Here is a 20,118-nt window from a genome sequence, read left to right as displayed (position 1 = left end):
TTAAAACAAAGACTGTAATAAGAGATGAGGAAGGACACTATATCCTACTTAAAGGGTCTATCCAACAAGAAGATCTAACAATTGTAAATATCTATGCCCCGAACATGGGAGCAGCCAATTATATAAGGCAATTAATAACAAAAGCAAAGAAACACATTGACAACAATACAATAATACTGGGGGACTTTAACACCCCCCTGACTGAAATGGACAGATCATCTAAGCAAAAGATCAACAAGGAAATAAAGACGTTAAATGACACACTGGACCAAATGGACTTCACAGACATATTCAGAACATTCCATCCCAAAGCAACGGAATACACATTCTTCTCTAGTGCCCATGGAACATTCTCCAGAATTGATCACATCCTAGGTCACAAATCAGGTCTCAATCGGTACCAAAAGATTGGGATCATTCCCTGCATATTTTCAGACCACAATGCTTTGAAACTAGAACTCAACCACAAGAGGAAAGTCGGAAAGAACTCAAATACATGGAGGCTAAAGAGCATCCTACTAAAGAATGAATGGGTCAACCAAGAAATTAAAGAAGAATTAAAAAAATTCATGGAAACCAATGAAAATGAAAACACAACTGTTCAAAATCTTTGGGATACAGCAAAGGCAGTCCTGAGAGGAAAGTATATAGCAATACAAGCCTTTCTCAAGAAACAAGAAAGGTCTCAAATACACAACCTAACCCTACACCTAAAGGAGCTGGAGAAAGAACAGCAAAGAAAGCCTAAACCCAGCAGGAGAAGAGAAATCATAAAGATCAGAGCAGAAATCAATGAACTAGAAACCAAAAGAACAGTAGAACAGATCAACGAAACTAGGAGCTGGTTCTTTGAAAGAATTAACAAGATTGATAAACCCCTGGCCAGACTGATCAAAAAGAAAAGAGAAATGACCCAAATCAACAAAATCATGAATGAAAGAGGAGAGATCACAAGCAACACCAAAGAAATACAAACAATTATAAGAACATATTATGAGCAACTCTATGCCAGCAAATTAGATAACCTGGAAGAAATGGGTGCATTCCTAGAGATGTATCAACTGCCAAAATTGAACCAGGAAGAAATAGAAAACCTGAACAGACCTATAACCACTAAGGAAATTGAAACAGTCATCAAAAATCTCCCAAGAAACAAAAGCCCAGGGCCAGATGGCTTCCCAGGGGAATTCTATCAGACATTTCAAGAAGAATTAATACCTATTCTCCTGAAACTGTTCCAAAAAATAGAAATGGAAGGGAAACTTCCAAACTCATTTTATGAGGCCAGCATTACCTTGATCCCAAAACCAGACAAAGACCCCATCAAAAAAGAGAATTACAGACCAATATCCTTGATGAACATGGATGCAAAAATTCTCACCAAAATACTAGCCAATAGGATCCAACAGTACATTAAAAGGATTATTCACCACGACCAAGTGGGATTTATCCCTGGGCTGCAAGGCTGGTTCAACATCCACAAATCAATCAACGTGATACAATATATTAACAAAAGAAAGAACAAGAATCATATGATCCTCTCAATAGATGCAGAAAAAGCATTTGACAAAGTACAACATCCTTTCTTGATCAAAACTCTTCAGAGTATAGGGATAGAGGGTACATACCTCAATATCATAAAAGCCATCTATGAAAAACCTACAGCGAATATCATACTCAATGGGGAAAGGCTGAGAGCTTTTCCCCTAAGGTCAGGAACGCGGCAGGGATGTCCACTCTCACCACTGCTATTCAACATAGTATTAGAAGTCCTAGCCACAGCAATCAGACAACAAAAAGAAATCAAAGGCATCCAAATCGGCAAAGAGGAAGTCAAACTCTCACTCTTTGCAGATGATATGATACTGTATGTGGAAAACCCAAAAGACTCCACCCCAAAACTGCTAGAACTCATACAGGAATTCAGTCAAGTAGCAGGATATAAAATCAATGCACAGAAATCAGTGGCATTCCTATACACCAACAACAAGACAGAAGAGAGACAAATCAAGGAGTCGATCCCATTTACAATTGCACCCAAAACCATTAGATACCTAGGAATAAATCTAACCAAAGAGGCAAAGGATCTGTACACAGAAAACTATAAAATACTCAGGAAAGAAATTGAAGAAGACACAAAGAAATGGAAAAACGTTCCATGCTCATGGATTGGGAGAATCAACATTGTGAAGATGTCAATGCTACCTAGAGCAATCTACACATTCAATGCAATCCCCATCAAAATACCATCCACTTTTTTCAAAGAAATGGAACAAATAATCCTAAAATTTGTATGGAACCAGAAGAGACCCAGAATAGCCAGAGGAATACTGAAAAAGAAAAGCAAAGCTGGCGGCATCACAATTCCGGACTTCCAGCTCTATTACAAAGCTGTCATCATCAAGACAGTATGGTACTGGCACAAAAACAGACACATAGATCAATGGAACAGAATTGAGAGCCCAGAAATGGACCCTCAACTCTATGGTCAACTTATTTTTGACAAAGCAGGAAAGAATGTCCAATGGCAAAAAGACAGTCTCTTCAACAAATGGTGTTGGGAAAATTGGACAGCCACATGCAGAAGAATGAAAGTGGACCATTTCCTTACACCACACACAAAAATAGACTCCAAATGGTTGAAAGACCTAAACGTGAGACAGGAGTCCATCCAAATCCTAAAGGAGAACACAGGTAGCAACCTTTTCGACCTTAGCCGCAGCAACTTCTTCCTAGAAACATCGCCAAAGGCACGGGAAGCCAGGGCAAAAATGAACTATTGGGATTTCATCAAGATAAAAAGCTTCTGCACAGCAAAAGAAACAGTCCACAAAACCAAAAGACAACCGACAGAATGGGAGAAAATATTTGCAAATGACATATCAGATAAAGGGCTAATATCCAAAATCTATAAAGAACTTATCAAACTCAACACCCAAAGAACAAATAATCCAATCAAGAAATGGGCAGAAGACATGAACAGACATTTCTCCAAAGAAGACATCCAAATGGCCAACAGGCACATGAAAAAGTGCTCAACATCGCTTGGCATCAGGGAAATCCAAATCAAAACCTCAATGAGATACCACCTCACACCCGTCAGAATGGCTAAAATTAACAAGTCAGGGAACGACAGATGTTGGCGGGGATGTGGAGAAAGGGGAACCCTCCTACACTGTTGGTGGGAATGCAAGCTGGTGCAACCCCTCTGGAAAACAGTATGGAGGTTCCTCAAACAGTTGAAATTAGAGCTACCGTTCGATCCAGCAATTGCACTACTGGGTATTTACCACAAAGATACAAATGTAGGGACCCGAAGGGGTACGTGTACCCCAATGTTTATAGCAGCAATGTCCACCATAGCCAAACTGTGGAAAGAGCCAAGATGCCCATCAACAGATGAATGGATAAAGAAGAAGTGGTATATATACACAATGGAATATTATGCAGCCATCAAAAGGAATGAGATCTTGCCATTTGCAACGACGTGGATGGAACTGGAGGGTGTTATGCTGAGTGAAATAAGTCAATCAGAGAAAGACATGTATCACATGACCTCACTGATATGAGGAATTCTTAATCTCAGGAAAGAAACTGAGTGTTACTGGAGTGGTTGGGGGTGGGAGGGATGGGGTGGCTGGGTGATAGATATTGGGGAGGGTATGTGCTATGGTGAGCGCTGTGAATTGTGCAAGACTGTTGAATCACAGATCTGTACTTCTGAAACAAATAACGCAACATATTTTAAGAAAAAAGAAAAAGAAGAAGATAACAGGAGAGGAAGAAAAGGGGAGTATGTCAGAGGGGGAGACGAACCATGAGAGATGATGGACTCTGAAAAACAAACTGAGCATTCTAGAGGGGCGGGGGGTGGGGGGAGGGGTTAGCCTGGTGATGGGTATTGAGGAGGGCACGTTCTGCATGGAGCACTGGGTGTTATGAACAAACAATGAATCATGGAACACTGCACCAAAAACTAATGATGTAATATATGGTGATTAACATAACAATAAAAAAATTAAAAAAAAAAAAAGATAACGATGACAATAACATCCATAGCTTCAAGCCCCGCATTTCATTTTCAGCCCTGGAGGGGATCAATAGAAGCTAGGGTTGCTACTATCACAGTTCTCTTGCTGAACTACACTTAAGACAAATACTCTAAGTTGCTCTTCTTTAGGAGTGCTACTTAAAAATACCTGACATATGAAACCTGTACAGCAAAGACACTGTGTCATGCTAAATGGCATGCCTTTTACTCTGCCATAGAAATAAAAATGAATTAGTAAGTACAATATTGCATGTAAATACAGCCTGCCCTCCATATAGTTCTTAATGATGTTGACAATTGCTAAAGCTCATCTTTATTGAAAGGTCAAATATTATGCTTTCTGGTAGGATTCAGGGGTCTGACATGAGAACTGTACTTGCTTAAATTAAACAGTAAACCAAATCCCAAATATACTATAACTAGTTTAAAAAATAAAATCAGTGAAATTTAGAAATTCAGATGATGGGATGATAATCAAGAGTCCCCTAGGCACCTGTCAGAATTCTGCAGTTTGGAAGCCTGCTCATGCATAATCTGAATATTTATCCATTTTATGGTTGCCTGCCAGAGATTTATTTTAAACCTCCTGTACCTGCTATAGTGGATTTATCCCTTCCTTCTCCTCCCCCATACTTACTGACCCTGTGTTTGACACTGTCTTCGGCCTCCCTTCAAAACATGGTGATGGGGGCGAGGAGGAAGAGAATTGGATTTTAGAAGTGTTGTTAATGATAGAATTATTATAAAAAGGTTAGAGAAGACGTGTTCTGATGTCTGACCTTCACGGTGTTTTAATCCTACGTATGAGGAGATCAAAATGAATACAAGCACATTTTAAGGTTAGAGAACACCTCCTCTGATAAATTAGTCCCTTTGTAGATCTCAAAATTGAATTAAAATACAGTGTTCAGTCATATTTCAGGCTAAACTGTTACATTTACATTAAAGGTACAGGGCTGAAGCATTATGATGTGCGATTCAGTAGTTGGCACAGTTCACGTGGAGTTCAGAATGGTTTTCTCTGCCTTTATCGTGCTTTATGGGGCAGGTTTCTAAATTGCATTTCTCAGTTTATGTTAATGTTCTTCACAGAGACCTGGTGGTCTGGATGCCCCTATGCACACACGTGTTCTTGCCATTAATGTTAATGGGAGTCAGAACCAAGCAACGGGAGATCAATGTTCTCTCAAATACCTTCTGACCTTCCCTAAAGTAACAGGATTGCTAACTTCTGTGAACATATGGACCAGATAAAACTCCTATTTCTTCGCCCTACCCCCATCTCATCTATAAGAATAATATAAGAATCAGAAAACCTCTGCAGAAAAACCAACTGCAGTAGAGTACCATCAGCCAAGCCCAGCAAGAGCTCTACTTCTACATAAATGAAACTCCCCCTGGCAGGGACCATGGTACTGTGACCTCAGGGCTTATTCCTACAGGTCTATGCCTTCCTCTTTCTCTTCCTACCCTGGTCTTTTTCTTTCCCCACCTATTAGGAAATTTCAGTTTTAAAGTATTCCATGTGTCTCAGCAAAAACAGGTGGCCATATATTGATCCTGTCATATGTCCCTTTTTTTTTTAAAGATTCTATTTATTTATTTGACAGAGAGAGATAGTGAGAGCAGGAACCCCAAGCAGGGGGAGAGGGAGAAGCAGGCTTCCCGCTGAGCAGGGAGCCCGATGCTGGGCTCGATCCCAGGACCCTGGGATCATGACCTGAGCCGAAGGCAGATGCTTAACGACTGAGCCACCCAGGTGCCCCTTTCATATGTCCCTCTAAGTCCTGTCCATAAGTCCACTAAAACTCTCCTGAAAAATGCCATTACATTATGTTTCCCAATCTTCATTACCCCATCTTTATGATTTTGCATATCCTCTCATAATAATACATACTTAATATTTTTCTTTATATTGACTCACTTCTTTACTTAAATTATTTTATTTTATTTTATTTTTTTAAAGGTTTTGTTTGTTTATTTGACAGAGAGAGACACAGTGAGAGAGGGAACACAAGCAGGGGCAGTGGGAGAGGGAGAAGCAGGCTTCCCGCTGAGCAGGGAGCCCGACATGGGACTCGATCCCAGGACCCCGGCATCATGACCTGAGCTGAAGGCAGACGCTTAACAACTGAGACACCCAGGCGCCCCATACTTAAATATATTTTAAAAGGAGATTTTTAAAATCATTGCGATGAATGGAAAACTAGACTTGTTCTAATACACATTGTAAAAAGCAAATAAATTACTAAAATTAAAAAAAAGGATAGTAAAACAACAGTAAAACTACCTCTTACACTATATTTGGATAATCAACATTTACATTTTACTAGAAATCTAGAAATAAAGTATTTAATCTCTTAAAATAGGTAGAAGTTCCTACCTCAGCGACTTTTATATCCACCTAAAACATGGGGTGACCATGGCATATTTCATTACTGGTGTACAGCAAGTTTTATGCCATCATTCAGTACAAGACAAGCAGCGGAGAATCATCTGGATAGTTGGTCCCGGGACTGCTCATATTGCTGGGATATGAACTCTGATGGGAATCAGAGGACATTCCTTTCTGTCCACTATCTTTTCAAAGAATTTATTTATTTATTTATTTATTTATTTATTTATTTATTTAGAGTGCCCACAAGAATGGGGGGAGGGGCCGAGGGAGAGGAGAAAGAGAATCCCAAGCAGGCTCCATGCTCAGCTCAGCACAGAGCACTAAGCTCAGCGCAGAGCCCTATGTGGGGCTTGATCCCTCATCCCTGAGATCATGACCTGAGCTGATATCAACAGTCAGCTGCTTAACCGACTCAGCCATCCAGGAGCCCCTCTGCCCACTATCTTAAGAGCTAAGAAATCAAGACTTATGAGAAGGATGCTGACCAAACACAGGATATAGCTTGTAACTACATGCAAAAATACCTCACTGTCAGCAATATAGAAGAGCAAAAAATGGTTTTTAGGCTTAGGTGTTTATAATCTTTCACACTCTTGGGCATTTTTTTTTTTTTTTGTGGCAGGCTCACTTCTTTTTCCTAAGTACTCTAATAGGTTGATGATAGCAACTTCATAAATGTTCATTTCAATGAGATTTAGAATGTATGTTTAGCCATTTTATTAAAATACAAGCAACAACAACAAAACAACTACTAATATGTCCTAAGTGCCAGGCACCATGTTAAGCACTTAAGGTGGATTATCGCAGTCATCAAAACAACCCTAAGCAGTTGGCATACTATTATCCCCACACAGGTTAATTGTGTAGTCCAAGGTCAGAGCTAGTAAGTGATAGAAATGAGATTCAAAGCCAGATCTTTCTGCCTCAAGCTCAGTCTCTTAATCACTACTTAAGACTGCTGCCTAGTATTCTCTTATACCTCCATAACTAGCAAATAATCTATAATTAGGTACCAGCTCTGCCATTAACCAGCTCTGAAACCTTAGGATTCCTCCTGGTCCTAGCTGATCACTCTTTCCTTTTGCCTCTGAGAAAGCCATACATTAGCGAAGACCTCTAGCTGGAATTTTTTTTTTTTTAAAGATTTTGTTTATTTATTTGAGAGAGAGAATGAGAGAGAGAGAGTACATGAGAAGGGGGAAGGTCAGAGGGAGAAGCAGGCTCCCCGCTGAGCAGGGAGTCCGATGCGGACTCGATCCCGGGACTCCGGGATCATGACCTGAGCTGAAGGCAGTCGCTTAACCAACTGAGCCACCCAGGCGCCCTGGAATTTTGATTTACAAATATTATCTATCCTCTCTTTCCCTCTGCCCTGTGAAATAGAGTGAACACATAGTCCTATGCCTATGCTACTGCTCTGAGTGATTCATTAACAGACTGAAATAGTGGAGTTAATCTAAATACAGATTTACTTCTAACTCTTGGCCTTCCAGTTTTTTTTATATGCATAGACGTTTATAATAAAAAGCCTTACCCAAATGGCAGTATTTTTCACCTTCCAATGACCCCAAAATATGCAATTAGATAATCTTTGGCTTTCTTCTTTAAAACGAAATTGGGATAGATAAAATAGATAGATATTTTTATTTTTCTTAGGCTATCTTACTTCACAGAGGGAGCTACAAATAAATGGGCAAGAAGGAAATAATACAGTGTGACCCATCTATATCGGTTATAGAAAAATATCTATTTTATAAAAATCTACTATAGAAAAAAAAAAAGCTGAATTAACAAGATTTCCTGGTGCAGTAAACAGAACCAAGCAGAATGCACAATCAGGATTCCTGGGTTAACATCCATCTTCCACTACTGGTGACCTTGAGAAAGTCACCAACCTGAGTCTTACCTTCCTCAGTCAGATCATCCATTGCCAAGATCCCTTCAACTCAAAAATTCTATGGCTCCACAAGACAGAAAGTAATAGAAATGCAAATAAAATGTAAATTAAAATCTTATCCTTTGCAATTTAGTGCTTTCAGCCCACCCCATCAACCTGGTGTTAGAACAGACTCACATCATGTGCTGTGCTAAGAGCAATAAAGGAATTTCTGTCATATACTATAAAGCACCCAGACTAAAGTATGTGGAAAATTTTATTTCCTTAAAACTGAGAGGATTGGCAGGGTGACTAAAACAAGGCATAGAGGTAATTAAATCCCGTTATTGGTATAATAATCCATATCCATATCTCTGAATAACCAGGGCAGCTCTTTTAAAAATAGCCAATGTCATTGTTCAAACAATGTTTGCTAAAAATAGTATTCGAGTCATGGGTTTTTAATTTGTTAGCACAGTGTTCCTAGACATGAATTTCAAATCTACAGAGACTTGAAAGAAATTTAATTAAAGGACTGAAGATAACATTAGTTACAGTAGTATAATAGATACAATGGCTTTAATTCTCAAAATTGTATTAGATGATTCTGAAATAAGATAGCCTTTCAATCATATTCATTACCAACAGTTCTCTAAGAATCGTTAATCATATCATGTTTGGCATGATGTATTAATTTAGCAACACAGTGATATCTGTCCTTATTAATATGAATGATGCCACTTCTATAGATTGCTTTATTAGAAACGAGGACATGTGTATCAATGTATGTGTGCTCTGGGTTAGTCATTACCTTTTACTATCAAGTTTCCAGTACTGCTAGCAGTTCCAAAATGGTTAGTGGCTATACAGGTATAACTTCCAGCATCTGACTTTGTCACATTGACAATTTTGAGGCTTCCATCTTCAGAAATGGTAATTCTGAAATTAAAACAAATAAACCAAAATGGTAAGTTTATATCATATGACTAATTGAAAATGATGTCTATCATTCTGTCATCTTTCAAACTATAAATCATGGCTGTTATCACTTGACAGTCTCATCTTTATTCAGGGTATTTGTTTATATACACATAAATATAATTAGGACATGTGACTTATTTAGGACTTTTAACACTTTTCTCGCCAAAATGGTCTCAACATTCTGTTGGCATAAATATTGGAAACACTAGACGGGTTGTAACGATTCTCTGTCTTGGGCGGCTCTAACCACATTATTGATAGGGAAGGCTCATTGTTGGTCACCATTAGTCTTTAAAACTACTGAGGTATAAGGAAAAAAAAAATCTCTTGATTGGCCACTTAACACATTTTCATTGAAAATGTTTTCTTTGGGGCCCCTGGGTGGCTCAGTCAGTTAAGCATCTGCCTTTGGCTCAGGTCATGATCCCAGGCTCCTGGGATCGAGTCCCACATCCAGCTCCCTGATCAGTGGGGAGCCTGCTTCTCCCTCTGCCTGCAGTCTCTCTCTTTCTCCCTCTCTCTCTCTCTCTGTCAAATAAATAAATAAAAATCTTAAAAAAAATGTTTTCTTCTCGATGGGTGGCTTAAATGAAATGAGTTATTAAGTAGGTTTATTTCTGACATATGTCAGACAATACATTTTTAATGAGATGCAAGAAGCGAATTACAAAAAATATCATACAACATGGTATGACTTTGGCAGAACAGCAAATGTGGCTGGCATATCTCAGGGCCCACAATGAGGGACAAATATCTATTCCCTGGGAAGGAGACACTTGTACTGACAGACACAAAACTGGAACAGGGAGGATTCTAGAGAACGCCAATTTCAACATGACTATAGCAGAAGAGGAAGGTGCAAAAATGAGTAGGACAAGCAGCCTGGCTTGGACACCAGCCAGAGAGATAAAAACATGGACACCGATGGCTCATTTAAGATTACTGTCTGCTGAACCTCTATTCTATCCTTCAAATTTACCCACTTCTTTTTCTCTCTGCTGCTCTCCTCTTCTCACCTGGCCTATCACCGGCCTCTTAAATGATCTGCCTATTTTTACTCTTGTGTCTCACATACATTCTTTGGTCAGTGGTGAGATGATCTTTTAAAATACAGATCAGATTACATCACTGCTCAGGCTTTAAGATCCTTCCTTGCACCCCACCGCCCTCAATAAATTCTGTTCTAGAACCTACAAGGCCTGATGGATCTGGCCTTCGCCTGTCTCTTGCCTACTTGACTTCACGCTCATCTTTTGACCTTTCGATGAACTATTGTTACACTGGCCTTCTGCAAGTCCCTACAGTGTTTGGGACCCTGTCCCACCTTAGGGCCTGTCCATCTACTGTTCCGCCTGCCCTGCCATCAGGACATAGCTACCATCTACTCACCCTCTCAGGACCTCACTTAGAGGTGGCGCTTTTCTTATGACTCATATTTCTGAAGTGGATGTTTTGTTTTGTTATTCTCTTTTTTTGCAGCCACTCTATTTTTTTCCTATCAAACACAACCTAGAAGTTTTGCTTACTTGTTAGCTGTCTTACTTACCACCTGGCATGTGAGTTTTTCTGAGGGCATAGAACCGTGTGCATCTTAGGACTTAGTCTCCAGGAACTAGTACCTAGGATGACATGCAGTAGATGGCTTGTACGTATCTGCTAAGTGACTGAGTGAATAAGTAAATAAATAAATATTCTAAGAGAAAAATCAATAATATGTTTCAGGAATTCAGAGTGGTTAAACCACTGAGCATTAGTGATGGCCTTAACAGAGTCTTTGACAAATATTAGAAACAAGGGGTCTAGGCTGGTCACAGCTTCACTTAATAGAATTTTTGGCTAATCATTTTAAGACCACAGGTGAAGATTTAAATATACTGGTTTGCAAAGGCTGTGTATACTTTTCATGAAGGCTCTTTGGGATGGAGAAGCTACAGATTTCCTGATGACTCATTCCAGGTTCTTTGACTCAGGCTGATGAGAAGGTATGAAGTTCTAAGAACTCTACAAAGAATATTGGAATCAGAAGGATGGGTGTTCAAATTCCAGTTCTGTCAGCTCCAGCCATGTGATCAGAGGCAGTCTGCTTAACTTTCTAAGTTATAGTTTCCTCATCTACAAAACGGAGCTGACAATACCAATCAGGTAAGTTGTTGGTAAGAATTAGGTAAGATAGGGCCAGTAAGATTTCTAGCACATTTCCTGGTATTTATTGGGTAGTAGTTTTGTTGTGATTCTTTCATCTTTAAAACTGTGTGCTCTTATTTAGTTATTTGTGCATATGGGAAAAATTGGACAACATTCTCTGAACATAATTCCTCTTAATATAGTAATTAAATCTGTCTGCTCTTTTGCACTCCAGCTATTATGTCTGATAGTCTGAAGTCAATATGCAAATTAACTGAGTCCTCCCACATCAGTATATAAGACACAGACAAGGAGGCCCTTTGTTCATTCACACCATAATACACACATAACAGTTACTCAGTAAAGACCATATGATACCCCATTAGCCCAAGAGCAGATGTACTGATAAAAATAGCATGGTAATGAAATCCTAATTCCATCAATAATCACAAAAATAACTTTAGAGGAGTTAATCATATTACTATTTATAAAATAATTCTCTGGAAATTGTAAGATGCTGGCACATGAGAACTCAGTAAGGAAGGGGACATTTGTGTTTTGTATATGGAGTCATTTTCCATGAGGTAACATAAGTTTGGGGCAATTAAACATTGAGAGGTGAGCTGATTCTTTCAAAGCACAAAGGCCTATTAATAGTTTGTACCATTTAAAGTGGTATTGTAATTTTCCAAAACCTAAAGCCATTGCCTGTATCACATTGTTTAATGCCAACAGGATATGAATAAGGAAACAAGTAAAGGGTTTGTCATCAGATGACCTGGTATTAGCCTTGGCTCTGATACTCGGTAAGTGTATGACCTAGCCTAATTACTTATGCCCTAAGGCAGGGCATACTGACTTTTTGGACCATATAATTCTTTGTCCTGTGAAGGTACTTACCAGCATCTCTGTCCCCTATGCACTGGACTCCATTTGCTCTGCCTCTCTTCCCAAGTTGTGACAATCAAAAATATCTCCAAATATGGCCAAATGTTCCCCAGGGGCAAAATCATCCCCAGCAGAGAGCTACTGGTCTACATCAGTTTTTATTCTTTTAATCTCACTGGTTACTATGATGATTATCTTCTACAATGAAGTAAGATACGTGAAAGGCTCTCTTAATTGTAAAGCACTGTATAAATGTTTTTCTCATTTCCCACTGTCATTCCCATCCCTGCATCCTTAATGATAGTATATACATTGCACAAAAGGCACCCAACATATTGTTGCTATCCATCTGTGGGATCCAGCTAGCTCTACACAATCTCTCTTAAGGCTCTCTTTGCCCCTTACCCTCAAAGCTTCCTTATTCAATTTCCTTTAAGCTTTGTGAAATGACAAGGTAATTTTACAAACTGCTGTACTACTAATTTTCAATATTTCAGTGCCTGACATTGGTTAAGTGTTTTAATCTTCCCATTTTTTTTTTTAACAAAGAGATAAGAGCTAGGCCTCCAAGGCTTAAATTCCAGGCATTGGAAAAGGTGAGTGGGGGAGATATTCTGTAGAAGGGGTCAATTTTAGAGCTGTCATTAAATTACATTATATTGCCCTAATTGTTTATTTTTCCTAGGTATAATCGAAATGTGGGTATAATATGGAGTTTTGTGAAATTCAATTTCTTATCCAAGCAATATAATGTACCGCTTAAGAACATAAACTCTGGGGGTGCCTGCGTGGCTCAGTTGGTTGGGTGTCCAACTCTTGGTTTCAGCTCAGGTCATGATCTCAGGGTCGTGAAATCAAGCCCCGTGTTGGGCTCTGCACTGGGCATGAAGTCTGCTTAAGACTCTCCCTCTCTGTCTATCCCTCTCCCTGCTCATGTGCTCTCTCTCTAAAATAAATAAACGAATCTTAAAAAAAAAAACCAAACCATAAACTCTAGAACTATACTATCGAGGCACAAATCAGACTCGTGCCGCTTATGAGCTGTGTGACTAAAATCTCTGTATGTAAATTTCCTTATTTGAGATAATGGAATGATAAAAGTAATTATATCTCACAAGGTGTTGTAAAGATATGCACTGCTGAGACCAGTGCCTGGCATATGAAATGCTCGATATAAGTGCATTACCCAAATGTTGTATTAACTAAAGTTCTGTACCCTCCTAAATCTATTATTTCATATATTAATAAAAGACTCTGTTAAGGTTAAGACTACTACCAAGTAGTTCTGCCCTTCTGAAATCCTATAACACATTATTATGCTTAATGAAGCATATGGATAACATCAAGTAGTTATAGAAGGGGGATGAAAAGTTGGACTCATTTATTCATAGATATCTACTAAACACCTCTTGTACACTAAGCCTATGTAAACCAGGAGGACCTTAGATAATTACATACCTAGAAATGATGTCAGTGTGTTATATACCATAATGCATACATTTCTATAAATGCATACTAGAAAGGGCATTACTTTTGCCAGTGGGGAATCTGTTTACCATGCTATTCGGAGATTAAAGAAAGGCAAAGACCAAGGCCTGGTCAATCAGGAGATCCTACTCCCCTGTCTGAAGTGATTGGTTTAGGGATAGGTATGCTATCAAAACCAGGAGCTATTTGAGGAAACAATCTCTTTCTATTTATTATTACATTTGGAGATGGAAATCTAGAACTGTTAGCAGTCATCCTACCTGCCATAGAAAGCATGCCTTAAAGAAACCAACCAAAGACAAGCAGAGCCCAGGAGACAGAGAGAGAGGCGAGAACTTAAAATCTCTTTGAGACCCCGTTTCTGTCCATGGTTAAGCCAACAGCTTCCTTTGGATGTCCCAGTTATATAAGCCAATAATTTAAGACATTAGAAATTTGGTTTTAATCCCTTGTAATTGGAAGAGCCCAATATCTTAGGGAAATTACTGAACTTGTTCAGGAGATAGTGGTAGCGAAAGTGGAGAGGAGAGATGAGTTCTCCAGATCATTCTTTTTTTTTTTTTAAGATTCTTTATTTATTTTTTTTGACAGAGAGACAGCGAGAGAGGGAACACAAGCAGGGAGAGTGGGAGAGGGAGAAGCAGGCTTCCAGCCGAGCGGGGAGCCCTACTGAGCCACCCAGGTGCCCCTCCAGATCATTCTTTGATGGCTACCTCTACAGAACTTGTTGTCCAAAGACTGATTAACTCAATTATAGAAGAATGACCATGGATTTCTGAGTCTGAAAAAACTGACCTGATCTTCCTTTATACACAGCTGTGCCATATACTTTTGGCTATCTATTTCTATAGACAAAGGGCTAAGTTACAATGACTTGTTGGTTTGAATTTATGGGATTTTTGTAAGTGGGGAATTAGTATAAAGTTAGCATTTATCCTTGGGGTGCTAATTTCCACTAACTCAAGAAACTTTTGAAACATAACTCAACACTAGTATTTAGATACTTGCTTCCTTTCAGTTGGATTCTATCCTAACTTAGAAAAAGGTTTTCAACTAATATTTCTACATTCATTTTTTTCCCATGAAAATAGTGCCTGAATCCAATCCAAGGATAGTTGTATTTTCACATTTGTTTCTTGATGAGACTTCAAAGTTTCCACTTCATTTTAGTTTTCCTATTTCAGACTACTGACTGACCCGTAGCTATTAGCTTGATATTGAACTTTGAGCCCTTCTAATACTCATGAATAGTGATCAAGTTAGATAAAAGGAATTGAAAATGTAAATCTGTTCCTGGCTTAGAACACGTTAGCCCTGACCTACCTGTAGGCTCTTTTTAAATCACTGATAGTATCAGAGAAAAGTAAAAAATGATAAAGCAGCAAGTAGTAAAAATAAAGGTGTGACATAGGACTTAATTTTCTCTACATGAAAAAAAAGGCATCTAATTCACAACATAGTAAATTGCCCATTGCATAGAGAACAGTCATGCCTCCACTTCATTTAGAGATTTCAGATCCATAGAGGACAGGAACCTATCTGGAATTATGAGATAAATTGAATCTCTCTTTCTTAATATGCGGCTCTGGGTTATAGCCATTGAAGAGCTGATCTTGTCAGTCCTATTAATCAAAACCAGTCTGGGGACACTGGACCTTTAAAAATGCTGATCTTTCCTTTTTGGGGGCTTCAGTAACAGATGACAAAAGCTTCCAAGTCCAGAAGGTTCTATCACCCTAAAGACAAGGGTTATCCCCAAATGGTGACCTATGATTCCGTGAGCAGTTTTGCATGAAGCCCAACTACTGGTGACAGAAGTAGTGCATCCTCACCTGTCTGGAAATGCTTTCCTTATAAGTAAAACCCTTGAAAGTGCAACTTAGAAGATTAGTTCTCCCCTTCTGCAAAGGGGAGTACTATGGATTAATAATTTCTTTTCAACAAAGAAACAATGGAAGTTTCAAACTGTTAACTTTTAAATCATCTTTAAAAGTGTTAGATGAGGGACATCATAAATCACTTAAAATCATGCATAATTAAAAAAATCTTGAAGGGTCATAACAGGCTTCTCCTTTCTCTTATATATGAGGAGTTCCAGAAAACATGTCTGCCATTTAAAAAAAATTTTTAAAGATTTTATTTATTTATCAGAGAGAGAGAGAGAGAGAAAGCACACAAGCAGGGGGAGTGGCAGGCAGAGGGAGCAGCAGAATCCCTGCTGAGCAGGGAGCCCGATGTGGGACTCAATCCCAGGACCCCAGGATTAACCTACTGAGCCACCCAGGCATCCCATGTTTGCCATTTAAAAGCCTGAACATGGGAGCATAGACTTACACATTACAAAAGAGTTTAACACTCCTGGAGGGCTAAAATATATTCTAAAACTTCAGACATGGTTAACATGAGTACTGCTACTTCTCAACTTGAGCAAACTGGCAGCATGGTAGAGACGTCACAGGACCCCTGACCCCAGGGGCCACCAGCCCTGACTATAAAATCAGAGGAAGGACTGCCTAGCTACAGATGTGTGTGCTTCATTCTGCACTGAGTTGCTTTTTAATCCAAATAATTGGGAGATTTCATGTAAAAACCCATTCCTGGCTAGTTGTGACAAATGGGACAACAGGGTAGTACCATAACACATCCCTGTAGGGCACCAATGAGCTGCAGGGGAGAAGTATTAGCTCCTTAAAGCAGCCAGGAGACTTTCTAGTGTCTACCTTGGCTTCAAGAGCTCATCAATGTCTCTACCCTACTCCTGTGGGCTTTTGAGATCATTTTCGATTGTTTTAAACCATTACCCTGGGCTGAGTAAATGGAACAGGGCTTTTGGTAGTCTGTAGTCGGTAGGCCACATTTTCCTCCTTCTTGGATTCTCCCCATCCCAGATATACCTCACCGAGAGACCAAAGCAATGGAGTAGGAGGGGGAATAGGGCATTATAGTAGTTTTCTAGGGCTGCCATAGCAAGGTGCGACAAACTGGGGGGCTTGAAACAGCAAGAACATATTATCCAGTAGTTCTGGAGACTTAGAAGTCTGAAATCGAGGTGCTAGAAGAATTGGTTCCTTTTAGAGTCTCAGAGGGACAATCCTTCTTTGCCTTTCTCCTAGCTGCAGGTAACAGTCATTGGTCCTTGGCATTCCTTGGTTTATACATGCATCTCTTGCATTTTTGTCTCTATCATCACATGGTGTTCTTCCTATGCATCTCTCAACATCTTCTTCCCTCTGTGCACGTGTCTTTATCCAAATTTCCCTCTCCTTACAAGGACACCAGGAAATGGATTAGGACCCGCTTGAATCTAGTTTGATTTCATCTTAACTCAATTACATCTGCAAGGCCTTATTTATTTCCAAATAAGGCCACATTCCGAGGTTCCTGGTAGACATGAACTTTAGGGGGACACTAACCTATAAGATGTCAAGAGAGGAAATCCACCGTGACTGTTGTTCTCGGTTGAGCTAGCAGCTTCAAAGCTTGCTTTTCAGTCCTTAGAGGATGGGGAAGGGGCATAAGGCAGAGGAGTGTGTCTGATTCCATGGGCCTATCACCACTGATCATGCTCACCCATCAGTAACATTTCCTTCTGCATGGGGCCTGGTCCTGCATTCCAAAAATAGCTACATTTCAAAAGACTGGAAATTATTGCTTTTTAGGTGGTATATTAACAATCCAATGTAGAGTATGAAGGAATGTTTTGGTATAGTAATAGATAATGTATTAAAGTATAAAAAGTCCAACAGGAAAACAAAAATTAGGGCCTACCTGCAATTTCAATTTCTTCTTTAATTGACTCAATTTTCTAATCTGTTGGACTAAAGTAGATCTTCTATTCAGTCCTTTTTTGGTTGTTGTTACTGTGGCCAATTAATACTTATTTTGATATTAATATTGTGGCCAAAATTAGATAGAGGAGGCCTATACCAAAATGGCAACATATGGTTTTCTAAGCTGAACTGTTTATGAGAGATGTAGTGTCTTTACTTGTCCTTCAGGGAGCAGCAATACAACACAGTTTTAGAATACATTACCCATGAAATAGTAAAAACTTTGAAGGAGTAGAGAAGTGGCAATGAAGAGACAGAGATACAGATTTGTATATTCAACCTCTCAACTGGAGAATTAGCCTGTGACCAACAAAGGTGAAGACATTTAGACCTGGTAGAACTATTCCTGGCTTTGTGCGCATTGAGAACTAAGAAAAGCCTAGAAGATGAACTGGCATTGGTGTGCTGTAGACAATAGCAAAAAAAGAAAACAAACCAAACCAAACAAACAAACAAACAAAAAAACAAAACAAGACAAAACAAACAAACAAAACCACCAAAACTTTGCTCTTAAGGGGAAAAAAACAAAAACAAAAACCCAAACCACTTGTTTTTGTTTGAATTAAGCTATCTATTTTAATAAAATTCAAAGGCATTTTCGCTTAATTGTTAATTTTATGTGTCAGCTTGACTGGGCTAAGGGATGATCAAATAGCTGGTAAAACATTATTTCTCTGAGTCTTAAAGGTGTTGCTGAAAGAGCTTAGCATTGGAGTTGGTAGACTAAAGAAGATTGCCCTCGCCAATGCAGACAAGTATCATCTGGTCCTTTGAGGGCTTGAAGAGAATGAAAAGGAGGAGGAAGGTCAATTTGCTTTCTCTGATTGAGCTAGGATACCCATATTCTCCGGCTTTGGATATCAGTGCTCCTGGTTCTTGGACCTTTGGACTCATCTGCGCCCCTGGTTCATAGGCCTTGGGAATCACTCTAAATCATACCACTGGCTTTTCTGGATCTTCAGCTTGCAGACTGCAGGTCATGGGACTTCTTGGCCTCCAGAGTTGTGTGAGCCAATTCCTATAATAAATATTTTCTAATATATCCTATTGGTTCTGTTTCTTAAGAGAACCCTGACCAATACAGCTTTTAACTGGGATGTGCCTGAGTTTACATACTGAATTTTAAAAGAGACATGGAAATTCTCAGTCTCATTGGAGAGAGGGGTTTATCCTGATTTATAGAAAGACTGTTTTGTGGCAATGCGCGGTTTATAAAGAGTCAGTTGAGGGTCCCAGAAGATGGCTTTTCTGCCCATCTTGAGAAAAGACGATGTTTCAGATTACGAATTTAAATGAAGGTCAGTGGGAAGATACTTACTTCAAGGGCAATTTCAGGCCAACCTGTCATTGATCTTTCTGTGTAGTCTCTGTGGCAGCAACAGACATTGCTATTGAACAGACACCTTGGTGACAAAGTTCCCTTAGAGATAATTTGCTTTCTGTCGTAAGATTTGAGTTTAATAAACCACTGAACAACCTGTGTATTTCAGTCTGCTTGAAGAACAACCAGCAGTTCAGAGCCTATTGCCCTTGCCTCCAGCGCTGCTCAAAAGAGAAAATAAACTTGTGTTTGCTTAACCTGGTTTGATCCAAGTCTAACTTACTTTGAAGAACAGTTTTAAAAGCTCTGTAAAAATAACCTGGAAGGGACTATCTTCCCAGGTACAGATGAGTATTTAGATCGCAGAGTTAATCCTGGAGTTAATTTTAATTACTCTTTGGGACACAGCACATGGATAGATGTGGGAAATAGTTTTCTTGGGCAGATACAACTTTGAGGTTTTATTTATTGACATTGTAAGCAAACAACACCCCAAATACCATGTTTGGGGAAGAAAGAAATAAAGGACATGTGTTTGTCTAAAATTTGTTTCTTAAGTTGCTACCTTTAATTTATGCAGGATCTCTTGGTGTCTCCATTAATACAAGGTTTAGGATTCCTTTCTTCCAGAAATTCATGACCTGAGCTAATTTCAGTATAAATCTGCAGGGCATTGTGAAGATGAATGGGGTAGGGACAGGAAAGCAATACCATATTTTACTCTCTAAACCTCTATGTGTTTTTATCAAAGCATCATAATAAGTGATATTACTTGTATAATGAGAAAAAAATCTTATTATTAAACTCTAAGGTACTCAAAATGTTTTATATAGCAATCTCTTAGGATACTAGGATAGCTAGTAAAAGAATAATTTAATAGCAAAGCGAAGCTGTCTTTAGAAATAACTGGAAACAAAGAAGCAGACATGGACAGAAGCTGACTGAAAGAGGGAGGGATGACTGTAACTACTGTAAGTGTTGGAAATGGCAAGGTACTGAGGAAGTTTATCAAGCACCTAGAATATACTATTGGGTGCTCCTGGATGCTTGCACTTATTATCACAGTTAAACTACACAGCAATTCTGAGAAACATTATTATCCCAATTTTTCAGATGAGAAAAATGTAATCAGGAAAGTCAATTAAAATGTCCAAGGTCAAT

The 20,118-nt window shown here is 39.0% G+C and overlaps 1 protein-coding gene across 2 annotated transcripts in view; it reads right to left on the bottom strand.

Annotated features, from left to right (window-relative positions):
* The window catches only part of CNTN4 (contactin 4), a 987,359-nt gene that overhangs the window by 69,715 nt on the left and 897,526 nt on the right, over positions 1–20,118 (bottom strand). For both annotated transcript variants that reach the window (XM_027586928.2, XM_027586926.2), the window contains exon 14: positions 9,137–9,264. In XM_027586928.2, the coding sequence (XP_027442729.2) occupies positions 9,137–9,264 (128 nt within the window). The remainder of the gene's footprint in view (positions 1–9,136; positions 9,265–20,118) is intronic.

The sequence above is a fragment of the Zalophus californianus genome, chromosome 1, assembly GCF_009762305.2.
Source record: "Zalophus californianus isolate mZalCal1 chromosome 1, mZalCal1.pri.v2, whole genome shotgun sequence".
NCBI lineage: Eukaryota > Metazoa > Chordata > Mammalia > Carnivora > Otariidae > Zalophus > Zalophus californianus.
Note: the sequence above shows the minus strand (reverse complement) of the source record. Positions and strands in the feature narration are given on the sequence as shown.